At 36.0% G+C, this 23,825-nt stretch overlaps 2 protein-coding genes across 6 annotated transcripts in view; one reads left to right on the top strand and one right to left on the bottom strand.

Annotated features, from left to right (window-relative positions):
* The window catches only part of LOC101739491 (terminal nucleotidyltransferase 5C), a 248,747-nt gene that overhangs the window by 13,022 nt on the left and 211,900 nt on the right, over positions 1–23,825 (top strand). The gene's annotated exons all lie outside the window — the stretch shown is intronic.
* On the bottom strand, positions 20,803–21,549 carry LOC134199430 (uncharacterized protein PF3D7_1120000-like). The gene has a single exon (XM_062670272.1). The coding sequence runs from the start codon at positions 21,547–21,549 to the stop codon at positions 20,803–20,805; it is 747 nt and encodes a 248-aa protein (XP_062526256.1).

The following is a 23,825-nucleotide window of genomic DNA, read 5'->3' as shown; positions in this document are numbered from 1 at the left end:
CTAAGATCTCAGTATAGTTATAACGGCTGCCCTACCCTTCAAACCGAAACGCATTACTGCTTCACGGCAGAAATAGGCAGGGCGGTGGTACCTACCCGCGCGGACTCACAAGATGTCCTACCACCAGTAATTGGTGCTAGTTAGATTACTTGTCTTCGTTTTCGGGAATTCCCAATACGTACTGTAGGTATCGATCTAGCGAACGCTGACGCTGAGTTCAAGTTCCATTTGGTGATGAATGGCTGTCGAAGCCTATAGAACACCACAACTTAAATCCCATCACCCACATTGACTTGAGGTCGATTCCTTAACTCATAATGCATAATATCTTCTCGATTAAATTAGGCACGATGGTGGTACATACAAATGCTCGTTTGCAATACACAGAAATGTATTCAGAATACGTATTGATTGTAAAAAGCTTTTTGCAAACTTTTAGAGCGTCATAGTTATAATAAATCGGCCCAATTCCTGTGCTCTCGTTCACGCTATCAGCAATATTGCCACTTCAGTTTCGCCTACACCTTTGGTTCATATCTTAATTACCTTATTTGTTGCTAAAATTCACACTAAAATGTACCGGGAACATCGGATCGATGTTGTGTGATGAGCCATGGTTGTCAGAAAGCGGTTTTTTTATTGTTTATATGGGTGGACGAGCTCACATCCCACCTGGTGTTAAGTGGTTACTGGAGCCCATAAACATCTACAACGTAAATGCGTCACCCACCTTGAGATATTAGTTGTAAGATCTCAGTATAGTTACAACGGCTACCCTACCCATCAGACCGAAACGCATTACTGCTTCACGGCAGAAATAGGCAGGGCGGTGGTACCTACCCGCGCGGACACACAAGAGGTCCTACCACCAGTAAATGTGGTATGCGGTACTTTATTTTTCAGCGTTTGCCATTCAAATCGGAACAAATGATTATTATTTTGCGGCGGAATTAGGCTGGGTGGCAGTTCATAATACGATGATAATCCGAAATGCTATTTAGCGACCATGGCTAGCTGGTAACAGAGGTCGCTGCTGTCTATTCTCCGATGAATACTCCCTTTTTTGCTATGAAAGGCAGTGCCATTCCTGGCCGACGCCGCATACAGATGTTGACGATGAATAGAAAATAAGTTTTTCTTTTATTGGTGCACGTAATGAATGTGGACTATTGAAAATATCGAAAGATGGATGGTCGTTAGTTACTTTGATCCTAAAAATACAGCGAAAGAAGGCACGTCAACATTTTTAATTATAAATAAAATATATATTAGATCAAAGCAACATAAATTAATCTTGATTTGGAAAGCATAGGAAATTTTAAGAAGGGAATTAGCAGATTGAAAACCTGATTTTTAAGTATATTGATGTTGCTGTTCCTCTTGAAATTAGATTTCTTATTATAGAGGCTAATAAAATTGAGCCCAGACTTTTGTAGAACCAAGAAACAAACGAGAAATGTACTTAATAAGACTTGACATACGATATTTTGAATACCTTACAATACCCTCACAATTAAATTACTTATAGCTGATTCTTTCAAAATTCAGATCAAGTCGTTTAATGGATAAAAATATGCTAAATTATTATAGATACAATAGAAGTATAAAGAAAATAATTAATATATTTATTTTCATATCTGTAAGATTTTATTAATTTAGGGAAAGTTTCATACAGTGTTGTTTTGTTAGTATCAAACCTAGGAGTCTTCCTAGGTTTAGGAAGGTATTAGGAAGACTAATAAGGTTTTTAATCGTAAATTAAACTGTTGTATGAACTATTTAGTTTTAAATGCATCCATTAACATATTTATTATTTTTTCCAACAACTTAGCACTGTGTATTTTAAAAAGCACTTAGCGCTTAACAATGTCACTTAACACTATCTCGAAAGTAATTTTCAGCCTTCACATAGTAATTAAATCGGAGACTGGAAAAAAAGTTTGGCCTTTATCAACATAATATGCTTCAGTCGAAAATGAGCTGCCATTAGGATGAAAATCTATATCTATCTTCTCTCTATCTCTATATATTAAAATGAATTGCAGTTCGTTAGTCTCGCTAAAACTCGAGAACGGCTGGACCGATTTGGTTAATTTTGATCTTGAATTATTTGTGGAAGTCCAGAGAAGGTTTAAAAGGTAAATTTTGTTTTTACTTTGATGTGTCTTCCGTCGGACGGATTTCTTTTGTTTGTTTTAAGTTTATTTTATACAAAAGTTTAGGTCTTTTATTTATCGATTGAGGCACTACGAAGTCTGCCGGGTCAACTACTGATAAATAAATATGGAACATGTTACGAAACTGCCTCTTGCGTTATGTAACCGGAGTCTTTTATTGAATATTACACTCCTTACATTTGTGGTAGCTTCCGATAAGAATTCTCTGCTCCAAGGATATAATGAGATTTCGTTCCAAAAAACCGTTTAATATTGAAATTGACATATTTCTTTGTAAATTATAAAAAAGCATGTTGGCAAATAAAATATTAAAAGATCGAAAGCAGTTACAAGAACTTGAAAGATACATACAATATCTATAACAAGAATCGTAATTTTTCCGAAAATTAAATAAGCAAGCTGTGCTTATCAAACTCAGATTATACAGAAAAATGTATTTGGCGCCATAATTGTGGGAATAAGTAGAGGTATTTACATACATCTAATAACATCTTCAAATTACAAAGACTTAAATTAATACGAACTAGTGATTTACTGACTATAATTTTATTATTGAACTAGCTGACCCGGCAGACTTCGTAGTGCTTCGTAGTGCCAAGGGAAAAACAAAATTTTAATTTTATTTTTATTTCCGAGCATTTTCATATTTATCTACCTTTTAAACCTTCTCTGGACTTCCACGAATAATTCAAGACCAAAATTAGCCAAATCGGTCCAGCCGTTCTCGAGTTTTAGCGAGACTAACGAACAGCAATTCATTTTTATATATACCTAGTCAGGTCATAAATTCTGTCACATGTTTAATGTAAAATAATTGAAACAAGTTTATTCATTATGTAACCATTCATATACCAAAATGAACTTAAGAAAACATAGATTCTTATGGCACTAAAGTTTATTCAAAATGATCTCCGTGATTTTGAATACAGGCCTTCAATCTGCGCGGCCAGTCGTCTATCGCAGCACGAACGAGGTCCATGTCAATATCGGCGGCTGCCTTAATCAAGGATGTCTTGAGTGACTCCAAATTGGGATGAAGCTTTGAGCACGCCTTTTCCTCCGAGTGTTGCCATATCTTGTAATCTAACGGATTCAAATCTGGACTGGAGGAGGGCCAGTCTTCGTGCCGGATGAAGTCGATTTCACGCGCCGCCAGCCAGTCTTGTGTGCTCTTCGCTCTATGAGCTGGCGCCGAATCTTGTTGGAATACCCAGTGCCTGTTATTGAACATGGTATGAGAAACAGGTTCCACAAGGTTCGTCAGGACTGTATTTTGATACACAACTGCATTCGTTTTTACACCTTTCTCACAAAACTGTACCTCTGTTAAGCCCCAATAAGAAACTCCCAACCATACCATGAGCGAGGATGGAAAATAACCTCGTTGGACACGCGGAATACGGTTGCTCGCTTCTTCACTACTGTGTGCGTACACCTTATCATTTTGTTTGTAGTAGCTCTCTTCTACGGTAAAAAAATTTTCATCCGAAAAAAGAATTTCCCGATATTTTTTTCCCGCGTACCGCTTCAACAAAGCGCGGCATCTCTTCAGTCTCAAGTCCATTAGACGAGCATTCAAACGATGTCCTGTTTTTCTTCGATATGCCCGAAGCCCTAAGTCTTCATTTAACACCCTTTTCATCGTGGTTCTGCTTAACCCCAACTGAAGGACCAACAGTTTCTGCTTACGTTTGGGATTTCTTTGAATTCGCGCCTTCACAGCTTTTATCACTGCTGGAGTCCTAACAGACCGAGGGCGACCACTTCTTGACCTGTCATCTACACTAGAGTCTTCATTGTATCGTTTGATGGTACGATAAACGAATCTTTTGGTTATATTCAAATTTTTCAGTATGTTAAAAATTTGAATTGGCGCGTAACCGCAACGATGCCACGCAATAACTGCAACACGGTCTTCTTTAAGCGTCCACTCCATATTTAAAAATGAGTAAAATTCTAAAAGTATACATTTTTATTTTCATGAGCAATTCGAAATTCGAATTCAATAAACTTTTTTGTGGCCAGCATTCTAAAAGAAAAGTTTTTATTGTGTGACAATACTTATGACCTGACTAGTTATATAGATGACATTTGATTTATTTCTTCATTACAAACAGGCAGTGGAGGCACTGTAGAAAATTACTAATTACGACGCACAACGGAACTTTTAATCGATTAACGTACGGATTTTATCGCGACGATAACGCTGTATCGAAACACGTATCACCTGAAGCCTTTTAACCTTGGTCTCTGTTTGTTTTATTGACTTTCACCTTATAAATGTGTTCGTTGTAATGTTTTAGACTAAACGACGATTGCTGCTTTGTGTTTACGATGCTTTGTATGTTTACAATTCAATTTACATGTGTGCGTTCGTAATTACGTGAGTGTAGCTGTTGTGTGTAGCTTCGTATTTGTGACGGTAAGCATGTATTGATTTTGGTGTTCAAGGTTTTCTTTATTGATCCCCATTGATAGTGTGTCGATCCCCCAAATCTGCTGTTAGAATTGTTTCAGTTTATCATCCCTAGTGTCAACTAGATGTGATAATCATACGATTTTGATGTCAATCATAATCAATGATTTTGATAATCAACTAATTCAAGTGTGTGATTTTTTCATGGCTCACAGAACACTCCAATTAGACTAATTAAATAATCTTTAAAAATAATTATATTTGAAACCATTCATTTTGTAAAAGTAAATTATGATTTTGGTAATATTTTTTTGACAATCGCTTCAATTAACGCCTTTTGTATTTTCTCTTAATATCCTTTAAAAGTTGTTTTACTGACAAGTCGCGTAATATGGTCAACTCGGTCTAGGTATAGTATTGAAACAGAACAAGTATATGAAGTTGTTAAGACTGAGCATTAGCAAACTTTAACTCAATTATTACTCGACTCAACGAACTCTGAAAGCTATGCTTACTTGCCATAAAAATAGATATACGATAATAAATCTTCTTTTTAGCGACAATTTAACAAATACGGATCCAATTAACTGAAATATATCATTGAACAGCTCGGTAACACGACCTTTGCAATCAGGAATGAAAGTCCCAATTTGGAAATTTAATTTTGAAATCCTAATCTGCTAATTGAATTCGGAAATTGGTTTAGGATCTGATTTGTGTTAATTGCACTACACCAAACTCAAATATCCTACACAAAAAAATGTCTTTGGAGATCAATAATGCCTTGTGTCATGGCATACCCGATCTGGTACCACTAACGTCAATTCTAAGCGAGACTATAATTTTATATAACAACTGTTTTGTTGCCTTGTGAGGTTTAAAGCTGCATGAGGCAACATATCCGTTTTGTTTGAAGAGTGACTGGTTATTGGCTGCTACTAAACGAAGATTGAAGGGATGGAGGTTAGGCATAAGACATATAATGGGCTGAAAGTTGTTTAATATCAAAATGTACGCCTTAACTTGCACGTACCTACTAGTTAAATTTGATTATGTCTTTCATATTATATCCACTATTGCTATTATCGTGTTATTCGTTAGTTGCATAAAATTGTGTTGGCAATGTCACTGTTAATGATCAACAGTAACCTGGGTAACGTTAGCTAACAATAGTAAATTTCAACGCAGGATATCTAAAAGCGCAATGTATTGTAAAAGAGACGAAAATGAAATGTGGGTTATATAGATGGCCACCATCGGCAGACATTGGTATGGTGCAGGGCTTATCTAGACTGTCGCGCTTTCACTGTCCGCGTATTACGTAATATTCGAGCCAGTCTTGTCATTGTGTTTTCGTTTAAAACGAAATAATACTCTTTTACTATTTGATTTACTAGATAACGCGGGTAGTTTCGTATCGTTGCGAAATTACCGTTTTTTTTTTTAAATTTAGAACAGTACAGTACCGCTTCTTTGGTCTTTCGGTATGAAGGACAGCTTTGGAAAATCTAACACATGAGTACGGAAGTAAAATTAATTGTACTTTTAAAATAAACAGTAAATAAATTTCTGATGTCATTATTTTAACAATTTTGGTGTATCACGACAATAACCAACACATTCTGATTGAAAATAAATAACTGCTTCATTCTATTGTAATTAATTTGAAGTTTTCTTGATCCTAAACGGTTTGTTTCGCAACGGTGTGTCAGTCCTTTAGACTAAATATAACTAAGCCCGAAGTTTTATCAAGCAAAATAAATATTATTTTCCAATTACGCACATCTCCATATTCACATCATTATGTATGACTTGTTTTAAATATTACCTACTTACCTTAATTATTATGTCAAATTTAATTTTTGCCTATATTATTTGTACAGCTGAAATTAATTAATAAAATTTTTAGTTTAAATTCGTATTGAATAAGTTTTTTTTTTAAATGTTCACGTAAACGAATTACTAAGACTGGTCAATTTTATTTCTTTCTCGAATTATAATTAAATTTCGTTTTTACAAATGCGAAAAATAATTATTAATTGCGTTTTGAAATTTTATTTTATTGAAACGTACATATGTATATCGACGCCTGAAAGGCAAACGTGACTAAGCGACAATTACTGCTTTGTACATAAATGATAGGAAGGATAACGATAATAGATGCGCAAAAAAAAAATTCTAGGTCTATTAAAATCATTTCAATCCTACAGCTACTAGCTAGATTCGTTAAAATAAATTTTGTTTTCACGTATTTCAACTTTAAATTAGTCTACTGTAAAGTTTACGCATTGTCGCTTAGTCACGTTTGCCTTTCAAGCGTCGATATATACTTAATGCAGCTTTCATTAACACAAATTACTAAATTAGATAAACACAAAGGAATCCGTCGCTTACCAAACCCGATTTTAAAATGTCAATCAGAAGGACCCGTTTGTGGTAAACATATGCCTACATATTTTGAACTCTTTGGCTTTGAGAACAGAAACTAGAATTTCATGCATATTGCGGCTTAAAGTTTTAGCGGACATTCACAAATAAATCTACGGTAGTATGTATACAGAAGTGAGTGTTTCAAGGTTGACCAGTGTTCACGCCAATCTTGTCTGCTCGATTTAACGTGTCTTTAACATTCTTTGTAATATGGTATTGCAGTCAAATTCCGATATTACGTGGGTCAATAAATTATTCTACTATTATTAGTATGTTACTATATGTATGTTATAATGTATGTTACTTTTACAACAGTTTTGAATGGGCATCGTAAAGATCGCAACTGGTTTTTGGTATTCCAACAAGGATGGTCTACAAAGGGCTGAAAGATAAACAGTGCCAATTTAATTAGGTACGGAGAAACGGGTTTAAGGCATACACGACAAAAGAGTTTTTAAGTCAATTTTTAAATCAAAAGGATTGGTACAAATCGGCTCTACTTATTTCGGCCCTCTCAGAATAGCTAACAGTACAGCTAGTACTTGGGAACAGCTTCACAAATTTTACCGTCTTTTTTAAGCATTTTTGCCAGAAGATGACCGCAGTGTTTAAATGAATTTATGTAGAAGTTGGATTTGGCTTACTGTTTGACAGTGTAGCGCCTGCTTGACGTCAATTCAAGCAATCAGTGTTGGCAAAATTTCAATTAGCGGAAAGGTTAGAAGCTGAAATATAATTAATAGATATAGCGAAATGACCCTAACGTTCTTTCGTCTCAATATCTGTTATAGTCTGGACGCTGAAAAAATGCCATTTTGATCGTTCGTGATGGAACGGAGCAGCATACAATTTGCGAAATAAAATATGCTTATTTTACTCTACTAACAAATTATTATCAATGAGAAATAAATAAATTTGTCAAACACGTGATAAATGCTGTAAATTTAAATTTAGTGTTGGATTTATTGCGTTCTCTCTGCGGCCGGACTATAATAATATTCTAAGTACAATTCAGCTCGGGATACTGCTGACGGATGAGCAAGAACTAGTTAAAGTAGCTATCTCTATATATAAAAATGAATTGCTGTTCGTTAGTCTCGCTAAAACTCGAGAACGGCTAGACCACGGCTGGACCGATATAGCTAATTTTGGTCTTGAATTATTTGTGGAAGTCCAGGGAAGGTTTAAAAGGTAGATAAATATGAAAATGCTCGGAATTACAAAAAAAATAAACAATTTTGTTTTTCCTTTGATGTGTCCCCCGTCGGACGGATTCCTTTTGTTTATTTTATACAAAAGTTTAGGTCTTTTATTTATCGATTAAGGCACTACGAAGTCTGCCGGGTCAGCTGGTATGAATTATATAATCCTTTTTTTACCTTAAATGAAACATTCTTTAAATCGGGTAATTAAATTTGGTCCTCGGTATGTGATTCCGGCGGGACAACCTTCAAGCCATCTAGGCGTCTGTCAGAGTTCACGGTTGTTAAGTCTGAATAAATATTTGAGTAAATCACAGTAGGCAAGGATACTCATAAACGAATACATGCTAATGTTTTGGTAGATTTGCGCTTAGTCGTGGCCTAGTTTTTAACGGTGTTTTAAACAGGTAGTGGACTATGAGGCACGTACTTCAATTAGCTAGAATTAATGCCATATACCTAGTAATGTAGGTGAGCTAAATGCGACAGTACTGTCTCAAAAATTTGTGCAATTAATGTTTTTGTTTTTCTTACATGGGTGGACGACACCTGGTTTTAAGTGGTTAGTGGAGCCCATAGACATCTACAACCTAAATGCGCCACCCACCTTGAGATTCTATGACATGTCCTTCTTCAAACGAGGCTTGTGGAGAGTATTAAGCGGTAGGCAGCGGCTTGGCTCTGCCCCTGGCATTGCTGAAGTCCATGGGCGACGGTAACCACTCACCATCAGGTGGGCCGTATGCTCGTCTGCCTACAAGGGCATTAAAAAAAATATGAAATAATTACTATGAAATAATTAAGATAAATTACAGTAACTATTGAAGATTATGTTTTGCTAATTACAGTAGTGACGTTTTGTGCATGAATATTAATCAAGCAATAAAACTTAGACGGACGACTTGTGTTAAACGAATTTTGATTACGGAATTTGTCATTTAATTTATTTTATGTTCGCGATCAACTAGGAGTTGGTTTCGGTTACATGTCGTGCATAATTAATTTGATTACATTTATAATTACTTAATTTTTAAACGGTTTCCAGTTTTGTGATCATTTTTCAATGGTTTGCAGTTCTTCATCTTTGTTGATGATTAGGCTCTACTCATAAGGGGAGGGTGATGGGAGAGATGTGCTCCGCACTAAACGCTTCACTCTCCCCCCTTTGCCTTTTCATGGGTTCTGTCTCATGCGAGGTTCGGACGCGGGTTGTTGAGCGACAGGAGATTTTAGTCAGTTCGACTCCGACATGCCCCGCCCTCCATCCCCAGGGGAGGGTGGAAGTCCGGCGACTTCCTCCAGACCAAAAAAAAAAAGGCTCTACTCATAATAAAAAAATACAGTAATCTAACCTATTTAATCGACCAGATTATCCACTCTCGAGTCTAGAGCTGTTTATTATTTCAACTAGCGCTGGCAGATGACAGCATAACGTCCCCCATGCTATTGAACTCGTTAATGGGTTGACGGTGAGCGTTCATGAACACAGTTCACATCACGCACACAATGAGAGATCAGTGTGCTTAGTGCGAGTTTCTTGACGTTCTCGATAGCGTAAAAGTTAACTTAATTTTGTATGCAGTTGGAACAGCGCCCCTAGCGGCAAAAGTACGCAAACGATCACATTCTATATACATAAATATGAGCTATTATGTCACAACTTACGGTACAGGCACTGCTTATAGAAACAAAACATAGGAAAGTGTGTTTGAGACTGTATTTTATTTTATATTAATTGTTTTAAAAAAGTCCACATATTTTTTGTTTATCCGTGTCTGTGTCTTTGAGATTTTCAAAAGGCACGATTACTTAAATCACTAAGAAACATTAAAGTTTCTTAAAAAAACAGTTTCTGACTAATAAGCATTTCTTAGTTTCGGAGTCATCGAAAATTTCACTATCCATTATTGATAGTTCGGCTGGAGCACAATTCGTTGGCCATAAAAAAAAAAAAAAAAAAAAAAAAAACAAAAAAAAAAAAATTGTGTCTCTTCATCTCCATAAAAGACATCAGCAAATTAAATAGGCTTTTATTTTAGGCCGTTAACGACATTTCGTAAAGCCATTAAGGAAGATTAATGAATGAAAGAATGCTGTATTAATGAGTGAATGTATACTCGACCCCGAGTTCTCGTGATGGCTTGAGGAAAGTTCTAGAGTTTTCCTTTTTTTTCATTTATTAATCCCCTTTTATTTCTCGAGAAGCTTTAACTAAGTAATACATATTTTGACGGTTGGGAACACAGATCTTACTTATCGGTGGTAGGACCTCTTGTGAGTCCGCGCGGGTGGGTACCACCACCCTGCCTATTTCTGCCGTGAAGCAGTAATGCGTTTCGGTTTGAGGGGTGGGGCAGCCGTTGTAACTATACTTAAGACCTTAGAACTTGTATCTCAAGGTGGGTGGCGCATTTACGTCGTAAATGTCTATGGGCTCCAGTAACCACTTAACACCAGGTGGGCTGTGAGCTCGTCCACTCATCTAGCAATAAAAAATTAAAAAAAGGTTAAATCCTTTAGCCTTCGTCGGTACTGGAGTACAGTTTGACCGTACCCATTTGAAATCAAGTAGACTATTATGACTGCGTTTCCAAAGATTATATTCGGCTACGTACCATATTACCATAGGCTTTTAAATGAATTCGCCCTTCCTAAGTTCCAGCATTATAGCATTACCGTCAAAAGGGGTTCATTTTCGACCAGAAAAGCTAACGAGCTTTTACATTAAAAAATAAAAGCAAAAACAGCATTAACCAAAACAAAATTAAAAGCTCGTTAGAAATACGGAAGTTAGCGGTTTAATGGACGCATGTGTTTTAATGTTATGATGTTTACGCTGTCAATTCTATAATGAATTTCATAGCACGATTTGGACAACGGCCGCGAAGTTCAAGACGATGATGCAAATTGTGTACGGCGTCTCAAACCTTATCGGAAACATCAAATGTTATAGAACTTCAACGGTCTATTTCGATTAATTAAAGTCGTCGTAGCCTAAAGGATAAGACGTTCGGTGCATTCGTGTTGAGCGATGCACCGGTGTTCGAATCTCAGGCGGGTACCAATTTTTCTAATGAAATACGTACTCAACAAATGTTCACGATTGACTTCCACGGTGAAGGAATCACATCGTGTAATAAAAATGAAACCCGCAAAATTATAATTTGCGTAATTACTGGTGGTAGGACCTCTTGTGAGTCCGCGCGGGTGGGTACCACCGCCCTGCCTATTTCTGCCGTGAAGCAGTAATACGTTTCGGTTTGAAGGGTGGGTCAGCCGTTGTAACTTTACGGAGACCTTAGAACTTATATCTCGAGGTGGGTGGCGCATTTACGTTGTGGATGTCTATGGGCTCCAGTAACCACTTAACATCAGGTGGGCTGTGAGCTCGTCCACCCATCTAAGCAGTAAAAAAAATATTGAATTATTGCATTAATTAATCGAACACACGTTTTACATTTTTTTTATTGTGGACGAGCGACATCTACAACGTAAATGCGCCACCCACCTTGAGATATAAGTTCTAAGGTCTCAAATATAGTTACAATGGCTGCCCCACCCTTCAAACCCAGGATGGTGCCTACCCGCGCGGACTCGCAAGAGGTCCTACCACAAGTAGTTTTATTATTGACTAAGTCTTTTGATTTCAATCTCCGATGATGAGGAGAACAAAGATGATCTGACCACCTGAAACCATTTTGTTGAATAACGTACAAAATAGATTCATGAATATTATTAAAGCGACAAATCTAAGAAATATAAAATAATATTTACAAACAACGCAACGGCACAATCAACGTGAGATTCTGACCCCAAAGTCCCTCGAGTTATTATTTCCTTCTGTTGTAATAAACGTGAAAGGCCTTTTGTCTGTCTGTCAGAGACATGTCCTTTATACATACATATACGTCATTATCTTGAATTATAGCTGATATACGAATACTTTTAGCGATGACAAGGGGAGCAATAAATCCGTACTCTCCGTTAATAATGACTAGATGTTTTTTTTTGATAACGCCATCTTGTTGTGTCTTTAAAGCGGTTAGTTGCCCTCAATTAAGAAAAATAGTGTTATTATTCGCCAATAGATGTCGGGAAGAGTTGATTATTGAAAACACGAATAAAACAACATTTTCTGAAAATAAATCGTAGCTAAATCGATTTATCGCCCCCGAAATCCCCTGTGTACTAAATTTTATGAAAATCATTGGAGCCGTTTCCGAGATTCAGATTATATATATACAAGAATTGACTCGTTTAAAGGTATAAGATAGCTGCTACAATACACGGCTCCAAATGAAACCCAGATGTTCCGTAGAGATTTCTATAAAATGCATGTTGTTTATTGCCATAAATTAGGTAGACTAGCTTAAAGTTCAGTGATGCTGGAGCCTATAGACAACGTAAATACCGCTACCCACGGTGACATAAAGTCCAAAACTCAATTAAATTTAAGGACAATTGTCCCATTCTTGAAACTAGACTGATCTAACAAAATATCTTCATAAGACTGCCTTGCAGTACCTAAAACTGGTAATCGTGATAAACATTTGCGGGAAGGAAAGATAGATTTAATTGTTTCTTTACTTCAGCTTCGCAGATGAGTTTATCTATCTTTGGACCTATATGCGACGATAGTGCTTTCATCCAACTCGAGACATGAAGACTCAGCTAAGACATTTTACTGCCGTCAAATCCGAACTTATGATTGCTTCCACCTAACCAGCATTTATTCATATAATTATATATCCTCATTATATTTTTTTAGTCACAGTTTGTCTCCAAACCTGACATGCATACCTGAAAATTAAACTGGACTGGATATCGTACTCAATAAATACTTTCCTTGGGACCATTTCAACAAACCCGCGGAACAACAATATGCGCAGGTATTACGTAAAAACCAGATTGGTATGTAGCTAGTGCGTATTCGAGTGTCTAGCCGACACCAGACACCGCTCTGTTGAATGTCGCAACACGCGCCAGTCGGCGATTCGGTCGCACGTTCGCTTGTTGCTACGAAAGTAAGAGGAGCCTGATGCTTTAGAGCGTTTTTTTATTCGCCGACACGACACCGATATATCGGCGATACAGATTCACCGATATCGGATCCTTAACATGTACGGAACGACCTGTGACACTTTAGTGACCACACGATACAGTTATCGTCACTGATAACCTATTTGTGAGTCTTAAATGATGGAACTGTAATCAGCGCTGAATTAAATCAGTGTATAATAGTTTTTAATATACCTAAAGTCGTTTTTAGGTCAACTGTGAAGTTTAAGAACGTATGATGACTTCACCGCATTTTCATTCGATATTGAAATTTTGTAATTCTAGGTCATCGGTCCAATACAATTTCACCCTAAAACATTTGCAAAGTAAACGCGTTAATAAAAACGCTCTTTAACATAATTGATTTAGAAATACACCCTTAAAACGTTTTTTTTTTTATTGCCTAGATGTGTGGAGGAGCTCACAGCCCACCTGGTGTTAAGTGGTTACTGGAACCCATAGACATCTACAACGTAAATGCGCCACACACCTTGAGATATAAGTTCTAAGGTCTCAGTATAGTTACAACGGCTGCCCCACCCTTCAAACCGAAACGCATTACTGCTTCACGGCAGAAATAGGCAGGCTGGTGGTACCTTCCCGTAATTACGCAAATTATAATTTTTGCAGGTTTGATTTTTATTACACGATGTTATTCCTTCACCGTGAAAGTCAATCGTGAACAATTGTTAAGTACATATTTCATTACAAAAATTGGTACCCGCCTGCGGGATTCGAACACCGTTGCATCGCTATATACGAATGCACCGGACGTCTTATCCTTTAGGCCACGACGACTTCAAAACGACGACTGATGTTGTAGTTTACAATCACGTTACGAAAAATAGATCATCACGTAAATCCACTCAACTCAAACAAGTGACCGCTAAAAACACCGAATGAAACGTACCTACTTCCCCAAATAATAGCAAGTTTTCTGGCAAGCTGCCAAATGCAGTGCAACAAGTGGGAGTGACTACGGTATCACAATTTTCACGACGAAGTTCAAGGTTTCGTTCAGAAGGATCGATCACTCCGCAACAAAACCTTGACGCAGAAACTCTGCGTATATGGTACAAAGAGTTTCAGCACTCTTATTGTCTAATAGTCTTTTCGCATTAAAAGTGTACAATTTCCAAAAATATTCGAAATTGAGTTAATATGCGGAATTATTTGGTATCGACAGTATTTTTCTCATAAATACTGTCAAAAGAGCGTAGTTTAGTTTTAGTTTTTCTTTTTTTCAGTTTACCTATATTTTGACTACTATTAACAAACTCACTTTAAAAGACAGATAATGTAACTGGTAAAAACTAAAAAATAAATGTTGCGAAGATGATTAATATTAAAAATATCATATGTTAAACCTTTAAAACACTCCTGTAAAATTTAGTAAGTTTTGAGATTATACAGTTTTAATGCGAGTAGACGATATAGAGATTTTACAAATTAGCGTTGGTATCGAAGGATGAGTGGTTTAGACGATTTTGCGCTTCGGTTTCTTCTAACTACGCCTACATAGCTGGGCTCACAAAAAAGTCATTTAAGCTCACGACCCATCCGCCTTAGTTACTAAAGCCCACTGACGTGGTTATTATAAGACGGCAGGCTATAAACCACTATGCCTATGCTGCAAAGTTATCATGTTTTTTTAACTTGTCCGGTGGGTCTCCCTTTGTATTGTGAGTTAATTTTATATCTCTAGGTTTTAACGTAGTGGCATTCACGCTGTTCGCGTGTTTTAGTAATCAATATGTAGTGACCCGTGAACTAACTATCATAAAAACTGCAACATAGTGCGCAGACTTCCAAATTAAATTATGTTAATTAAACAGATAATAACACAGTCATATTTCGCGTATCAACACTTAATTTATTATCTACGCGGCGACAGATAAATATGAAACTTTTTAATTGCTTTATAATTTCGATAATCCCCTTGCCTTTTGACCTGTTATAAGGTAATTTGGAATTTATTGCCGTGTCAATTCAGCAGAGCCGTTGCGGAACATTATTATTATTTGTTTTCTTTCCAAAACATAAGGTTTTTTTTATTTTCTGTATATTAATTTTATTTTACAAAAAATCGATTTGTTCAGCTCTTATATGTATATTCCCAAGCAGAAATTAGTTAAAACAAATTGGTCTACTAAAGAGTCTACTAGATATTACTGTGCCTTAGTAAGAAGATCGAAGACAGCAATCCACATAATTACTGAGTGCGCCGCGTAGGGCATCGGTGACCTACATGTCCAGCAAAGGGTTAAAGGATTAACTTGAACCAATGCTGTATTTCGGTTTAAACTTATAACAGCAATCACCTTTGGACTTCATATCGAACAAAGCTGTGTATTCATTGGGTGGTTTCTCCAGACCGCATCGAGTGGTCAATAATAAATCTTCGTTCCCGATCCCATAACGTGGTCTCATACTTGTTGATCGGCGAGGAGGCGACCTCGCCAGAACTGGGTCGGGTCGGGTTCGTACTTGTTGCTTTTATTCACGTTCCAGACAAGATTAATGACGCAACGACGCGTATTGGAAAGTATCCTTTTATCCTCGTACGAATTTCAAATCCCGAATCTGAGGATTTTTCTATTACATTACGACGTGCGTTAGACTGGAACATTATGGGACAATAATATCGGACCTTTAGAATCGAAGTGGCCTAATCCAAGATTCTTGTCTTTTTTTTTGGTAAATGCCAAAAATGTAATTGAACAATTGTAATTTTTTTTGTTTTTCGACTTTAATACTTTGAGGCATGCGCTCCATTGAAAAGAGACGGAAAGAGTGCTTTGTCTTTTTCTAGACTAAAAGAACTAATTAAGTTTATGAACTTAGAAAATACTTGACTATAAGTCTTTTAAAGTATAAAACATTTTTTTATTTTAATTTTAATTAAGTCAATTTTTAAGTAACTCGGTCAGTTTTTAGTTGGGATTTTTTTGTGGCTTTTATAGTAGATACCGGGGCCCATGAACAGCACGATGCGAGTCGAGATATTAGAGATATCTGATGGTAGGTCCTCTTGTAAGTCCGCATGGGTAGGTACCACCGCTCTGCCTAATTCTGCCGTGAAACAGTAATGCGTTTCGTTTTGAAGGGTGGGGCAGCCGTTGTAACTATACTGAGACCTTGGAACTCATATCTCAAGGTAGGTGGCGGCATTTACGTTGTAGACGTCTATGGGCTCCGATAACCACTTAACACTAGGTGGGCTGTGAGCTTATTCTCCCATCTATGCGATAAAAAACAATGTGTACAATATGCCTGGCTCGTTACTTAGTTAGTATCTTTACTTTATATTTTTAGTCTTGTCATAGAACTAACCCATTTTAAGCCAAAACCTGGACCTCTTTTTACAAGGTGAAATTCATGTTCTTCATGATGGTTCAGACCATCATACGGCCCACCTGATGGTGACTGGTTACCGTCGCCCATGGACTTCAGCAAAGCCAGGGGCAGAGCCAAGCCGCTGCCTACCGCTTAATACTCTCCACAAGCCTCGTTTGAAGAAGGACATGCCATAGCGCTCGGGAAACGCCGTGGAGGGGAGCTCATTCCATAGCCGGATGGTACGTGGCAAAAATGATCTTTGGAAACGCACGTGGATGACCGCAGTGGCTCCAGGTAGTATGGATGAACTCTGCTCCGCTAATATGTTCAACAGATACAGGACGTGAACTGGCTGGCAACACCGAAAGAAAAAACAATAAGACATGACTTAAAGGTCTTAGTTACCAGGTCATAAAATCACTTAAAAAAAAAACACAAATGTAAATAAAATTGATGAATCACAAAACTGTTTACATCGACGACTAGGGCTCACACATCGTGAACAACACATTAAAAGTACACAAGGGACATATGTATGCACATATGTACATGTTATTCATTTATAACTTTTGTTGATTGATAAATTGTACAACAATTCGAATTGTATTAACAATGCAATGATAAAGGACTGCCTTTATTAATTCAGTCGCATAATAAATAGTCGCTAATATTGCTTTTGCATGATTTTATTGCACGCTGCATTAGTCCTGCGGTTGCGTCCGTCGAAAAGGTATAATTAATAATTAGTTATTCGCTTTCGAATTTGCTGTGTCAGGGCGATGATGACTTTTTTTTTATTGCTTAGATGGGTGGGCGAGCTCACAGTGGTATTAAGTGGTTACTGGAGCCCATAAACATCTACGACGTAAATACGCCACCCACCTTGAGATATCAATTCTAAGGTCTCAAGTATAGTTACCTTCAATGGCGTCTGTCAATTATGTTTATTTTCGTCACCTATGAAAGAAAATGGATACTGTTATTTTCGAAGGACATCTTGACTATTGCTCGTAATTTCTGGCCGTGACTGCATAAAATCTCAGTTCTTTAGTCTTTTATTCGTAGGAGCCTCGCATAAGGTTATAATAATAATATATAATAATAATAAGCCTTTTATTTCCCATCACCTAAATATTACATGTAAATATTCTCAACCATATATAACTCCCACATTCAGATCCAATTACATTGCCGTTCAATTTTCCTCGACAGGAACCCCTATTTGGGTATAGGCCTCCTCCAGCTTAATCCAATTTTCTCTGTTCCGAGCCTGCCTCATCCACTCCTTCCCAGCGGTGACTATGATATCATCACTCCATCGTTTCATAGGTCGTCCTTTCCTTCTTTTCCCATTAGGCCCTTTCCATTTTGTCACTTCAATTGTCCATCGTTTGTCACTGTAGCGTGCTACGTGGCCAGCCCATCGCCACTTTAATCTTTTACTGAAGTTTAGGACATCAATTAATTTTGTCTTTTTTCGTATAAATTCACTTCTTACTTTATCTTTTATTTTTATTTTTAGAATGCTTCTTTCCATAGCTTTCTGGCAATTAACCATTTTTGTTTTTATGGTGGTGTTGAAAGTCCACGATTGGCAACCATATGTGAGAGTTGGTAAGATGCATGTATCCATAACTGTTTTCTTCAGGTGGAGTGGATAGTCTCCTTTCATTATCTCTTTGAGTGACCAATATTTTTTCCAACTCATATTTATTCTACGTTGTACCTCTTCTTCTTCGCTTCTGTCTTCAAATGATATTTCTTTTCCTAGATATATGTATTTGTTTACGAATTCTAATGTTTTTCCTTCAAGTTTTATTGGATGTTTGACGCTGTTTGTCATTACTTTTGTTTTGTCTTTATTCATTAATAGGCCTACTCTTTTACTTTGTACATTCAATTGGTTTATCATTTTTTCTAGTTTTCTACTGTTATCAGCTAAGAGGACTATATCATCTGCAAATCTGAGGTGACTCAAGTATTGGTTACATATTTTAAGGCCTTCGTTTTTCCATTTCAGCTCCTCAAAAATGTTATGCAGCACTGCTATAAAGATCTTCGGGGAAAGTGGGTCTCCTTGTCTCACTCCTCTTAGAATAGGTATTTCAGGTCCTCGGTTCTCTAGTTTCACACAACTGGTGCTCTTGTCGTAAATGTTCTTCAAGACATTTTTGTACTTGTCGTGGACCTGACATTTGTCCAGTGCCTCCCAGATGGCGTCATGTGAGATCGTATCAAATGCCTTAGCGTAATCGATAAAACCTATATATATTGGTCTGTTGAACTCCTTGTACTTTTCTATTATTTGCTCCATTACATGAATATGGTCTAATGTTGAAAAGCCTGACCGGAACCCCGCTTGTTCTTTTGGTTGTAGGTTTTCGATTTTGCTACTGATTCTGCTTAATAGTATAGAGGTAAAAAGTTTATATATGCTCTGGAGAAGGCTAATTGGTCGGTAGTTGCCTATATCTCGAGGGTCACCTTTTTTATATATCAAAATGATATCTGCTTTCTTCCACTGTTCTGGTATTAATCCTGTGCTTAGAATTTTGGTAAACAAGCATGAAAGTGAACGCGCTAGTAAAGTAGTCCCAAATATTAAAGCTTCATTGGATATACCGTCTGGCCCTGGGCTTTTTTCTGACTTTAATTTTTTAATATGCTTTATTACTTCCTTCGTGTTGATCTCTACAGGCTCGTCTTTTACGTCTTTACACTCTATGAAATGTTTACTTTTACTTATACTAGTTTTATACTTGCTATTATATAGCGCTTTGTAGAACTCTGTAGCACTATCTATAATATCTTTTCTAGTGTTAGGTCTTGTACTTCTCGACTTTAAATTTTGTATCCAACTTTTGTGAGTATTTAATTGTCTATATGCTCTTTTTGTGCTCCTGTACTGTTTTATGTTTGTTTCTATTATCTGTTTTCTGTAGTTTGCATAGTCTTGTTTAACGGCTTTATTAGTTTTTTTGAATAGCATACTTAGCTCTGCCTTCATTTCCGAAGTTTTTTGTTTTATTTTCAATAGTGTCGAGCGTCTGGTCATTAGTTTTATTGTTGATTGTGTAAGAATTTTGTTTGAATTACTTTGTTCCTCTTTGTGTTCGTTTGTTGATATGCTTTTTTTAATGACGTGTTCTATTTTGTTGTATAGGGTCTGGACATCGTCGTCTTCAAAAGGTTCAAGTTCTTTTATGTTGTTTTCTAAATTTCTAGTGTACATCATTATTTCTTTTTCAGTTTTGAATATATTTGGGGATGATTTGAACGATATCCTACATTTTTTAGTATTTTGTAAAGAATAAGTTGCTCTAACCAGTCTGTGATCGGAACTATACCCTAAGCCGTGCAGTACTTCTATTTTCCTTATACTTTTGGGCTGGTTTGATAGGATATAGTCTAATTCATTCTTTACTTTTCCATTTGGTGATTTCCAAGTCCATTTTCGATTTTGTCTCATTTTAAAATACGTATTCATAATCGACAGTTTGTGTTCGAAGGCAAATTCTATGAGCTTTTCACCTCTTTCGTTTCTTTTTCCATAACCAAATTTACCTAGAATCTTATCTTCTTTTGTTTTAGCTATCCCTACTTTGGCATTGAAGTCTCCCATTAACAGTACATCTCCGCTAGTCTGCGCTTGCGCTTCTTGCAGTGATTCGTAAAATTTTTCCATTTCTTCTTTAGAAGCCTTTTCAGTTGGTGCATACACTTGAATTATTGATATTATCTTTTTGTTGAACTCAAGTTGAAGTATTGCAACTCTTTCAGATAAGCCTGAAAAGCTTAATATATTGTTTTTGTATTCTTTTTTTATCAAAAATCCTACTCCATGCAGGCCAGGTGTTTCTCCTTTGAAGCAGAATATAAAGTCTTGATGCTCTTCGATGCCACTGCCCATTCGTCTAACTTCAGCTAAGCCTAATATATCAATTTTTATTTTTTCTAGTGAGTATACTAGTTCTATATATCTTGTTGTGGATGCTAACGATCTTACGTTAAATGTTCCAATTTGTAGTGATTTTTGAGGTAGTGTTTTGTTTACTGGAGGGTTATGGTCATTTTCCCCCACGGGGACCAGCCGGCTTGGGGGAGTGTTTTTCTTGGTTGTTTTTTGCAGGTTTGTATTAAAATGATTGTTATTATTCCGGTTTCGAGTGTACGGTGATTGCTATACATTTGTTTTCTCTCTTAATGAGTTTGATTTTACGCGTGCCATGTATTCGTACGCATTAGTTGTGTTTACTTTTTTCGGAGCTACGTACAATTCATTTTCTTTTTGTGGTGTGCTGATATTGGGCGGAGAAGGTGGGTCTCTTTTCCTTTTTTCTCGATTAGCATCCGTTTGGCTCTTGATTATTAGTTTATCTAATTTTAAGTATGCTATGTTACCCTTCCTTCGTTCCTCTTCAAGTTTTGGTTGTAATGTTTTGCGTGCTTCTAATATTTCTTTAGTATAATCTTCCTTCACATAAATACCCTGGGGTAGCTTATGTTTCGATCTCATTATTTCCATTTTTCTCCAGTACGATACAAGGGATATTAAAATAGGTCGAGGCGTATTTTTTATCTTTCCAATTCTATAGGTATTCATAATTTCGTGCTCTTGTATGTTTAATCCAAGATGACAATTAAGTTTTTCCGATATGTATTTTACCAAACTTAACTCTTCTTGTTTGTCTTCCTTTATTCCAAAGAGTAGTATGTTAGTTTTCTTTTTAGCCATTTCCAGACCTTTAATTTTCTCCTTAAGTTCTTTGACTGAATTTTTAAGTTGTTTGTTTTCGTCATCTATCTTTTTAAATCGCTCATTAATTTGTTGCACAACATTTTTGGTTACAGCTTCTGTTATAGTGATAGTCTGCTGTTTCATTTGCTCTTGAATTTTTTCTAATAATTTTTGCATTTGATTATCCATTTTTCAGTGAAAATTTTTATTTAACGTTTTTAGTAAATAGTTTTAAGATGATTCTGGTATAATTTTAGAGTAGATCTGTCAACCCCGACTGTATAGTAACTTATCGATTTCATAAAGTGGCAACACTTAAATTCTTATGTATCGATATTATTTCTTTAAGTTGCCTAGCTTGAATGTAAATTGTTAGATTGTCTGTGGTTTAAACTGTGACTTACTTCACTCTGTATTTATCATAATAAATACCCTCAAAATAAAAATATTAAAGTAATAATCTCAAGAGGTTATTTCTTCATTTCTCATTGTTAGATTGCACATTAACACTGTTCACAAACTTTCTTGATTTATTTTTGTATAAAGTATCTTCTATTATCTTGATTTGTGACTTTTTACACTTGACATATATGAGTATTAAGGTAAAACTTGATATTATTTTAAGAGCAAACGAGTACACGTCTATATTATTCTGTCACCGGAACCGGAACTCATAATAAACCGGAACTCGGAAACGCATAAGGTTAAGGCCCAATAAAAGGCAGTTGTTTGTTTGTTTGTCGTTTAAGCATTCCCTGGCTTATATAAAAAAAAAATACTTATTACGCTATGACATGCCCTTCTTCAAACTGTGTTTGTCTTCAACTGCAGGCAACGACTTGTCTGCGACTTTGACATTGGTTCTATTTACAAGCAACGGTAACCATGATGCACGATTGGCGTAGTTAACATTTAAAAAACTTTGTATACTAATATATAAATCTACAGTGGTTTTCACGGATGTTCCGTTATAGCTACTGAACCACGCATCCGATTGACTTGAAACTTGGTATCCATGTAAAAAATACATGTGCTTAATGGATAGGCTAAGATTTATATGAGTGTTGGACACCCTAATAATAATGACAATAAATAATAATGTTAATCTTAAATGCTCAGCGAAGCGGACGAGTACGGCTAGTCTATACTTCTGTACTAATTTTATAAAGAGGAAATATTTGTTTGTTTGTTTGTATTGAATAGGCTCCGAAATTACTGACCCGATTTGAAAAATTCTTTCACTGTTTGGAAGCTACACTATTCCCGAGTGACATAGGCTATAATCTTTTTTGAAAAAAATTAGGGATCCCTACTAAAACTACAATAATGTAACCCTAGGTGTAAAAAAAATCCCTAAAATATTCTTTACATCGTGTGTCCTGCGATAACTATAGATGATAGAATAAAAGATTGTATTACGACTTTACAAAACACATTATTATTTACAAAAAGTGTCGCGACAGCATATTTCTAACTATTATAGTTATGCCGCAATAAGTGTTCTATTATTGAAAGAAATAAACCAACGTCAAATATCGTTGAAATTTTTGTTAAATACCCGAGTGGAGCCGGAGCGGGCTGGTAGTCTTTAATAAATCGTTTTAAACGCTTCAGCGCTCACTTGTTTTCGTGTATATATATTATTATATATATTTGAATGTTATAAAACTGGTTTACACGAAACACGCGATGCATTTGAATAAATTTGGGAAATTTTCACTTTTCTCTCAAATGTATTATATTATAGTGTGATTTGATTACAGATGTTAATGTGGTGCTTATTGTATTTATATCTAAATACGAAGTTGCAAAAAAAGGTTACGGGACGAAGGGTACTGAAAACTTAACTACAAATATTTTTTTTGGTACAATTTTTCCATATTAGGAATGGCAAGGGGATCTAAGCCCATACAGCCTTGTCTGTTCTATACAATTTCTGAAATTAATTTACCTACAAATACTAGAATAACATTCAATTTTTTTTTTATTGAGAAGTAATACTGAAAGGTGGAGGAAATGTAACATTTTTTTTTCGGTCTATCGGGTAACTAGCTTAAAGTTCAGTGGTTACCGGAGCTAATAGACAAATTTCATCACGAAATTGTCCTATATAATTCAACTATATTGTAAATTTAACCAATTTGTTCCTAATAAACATCCAATCAACATTTTTCCTTAATTTTAGGAAAAATCGCCAAGTCGGCATCACTTAATCGGCAAAACTTGAAAAATCGTGCTATAAATTTTTTAATTAAAAAGAATTGTTTTATTTGCCTTATTCGCATAAACCTGCATCGATTCATAATGGTTTGAAGCGTGAAAATTAAAAGTTATGAACATTCCAGTTCGTGTAGTGTTTTTTTTTTCAATTGATCTCTGGCTGATTTTTATTATCGCTTTTTTAGATTACGTTCGAAATGTTTTTTTTAAAATATTTATTTGCGAAACGGATTAGGCCTAGTGAA

Source organism: Bombyx mori, chromosome 9 (genome assembly GCF_030269925.1).
Source record: "Bombyx mori chromosome 9, ASM3026992v2".
Taxonomy (NCBI): domain Eukaryota; kingdom Metazoa; phylum Arthropoda; class Insecta; order Lepidoptera; family Bombycidae; genus Bombyx; species Bombyx mori.
This window is presented reverse-complemented; position numbering and strand designations above follow the sequence as displayed.

Coding starts and splice junctions, on each gene's coding strand:
- LOC134199430 (XM_062670272.1), bottom strand. CDS start 21,549: ATGGATAATCAAATGCAAAAATTATTAGAAAAAATTCAAGAGCAAATG.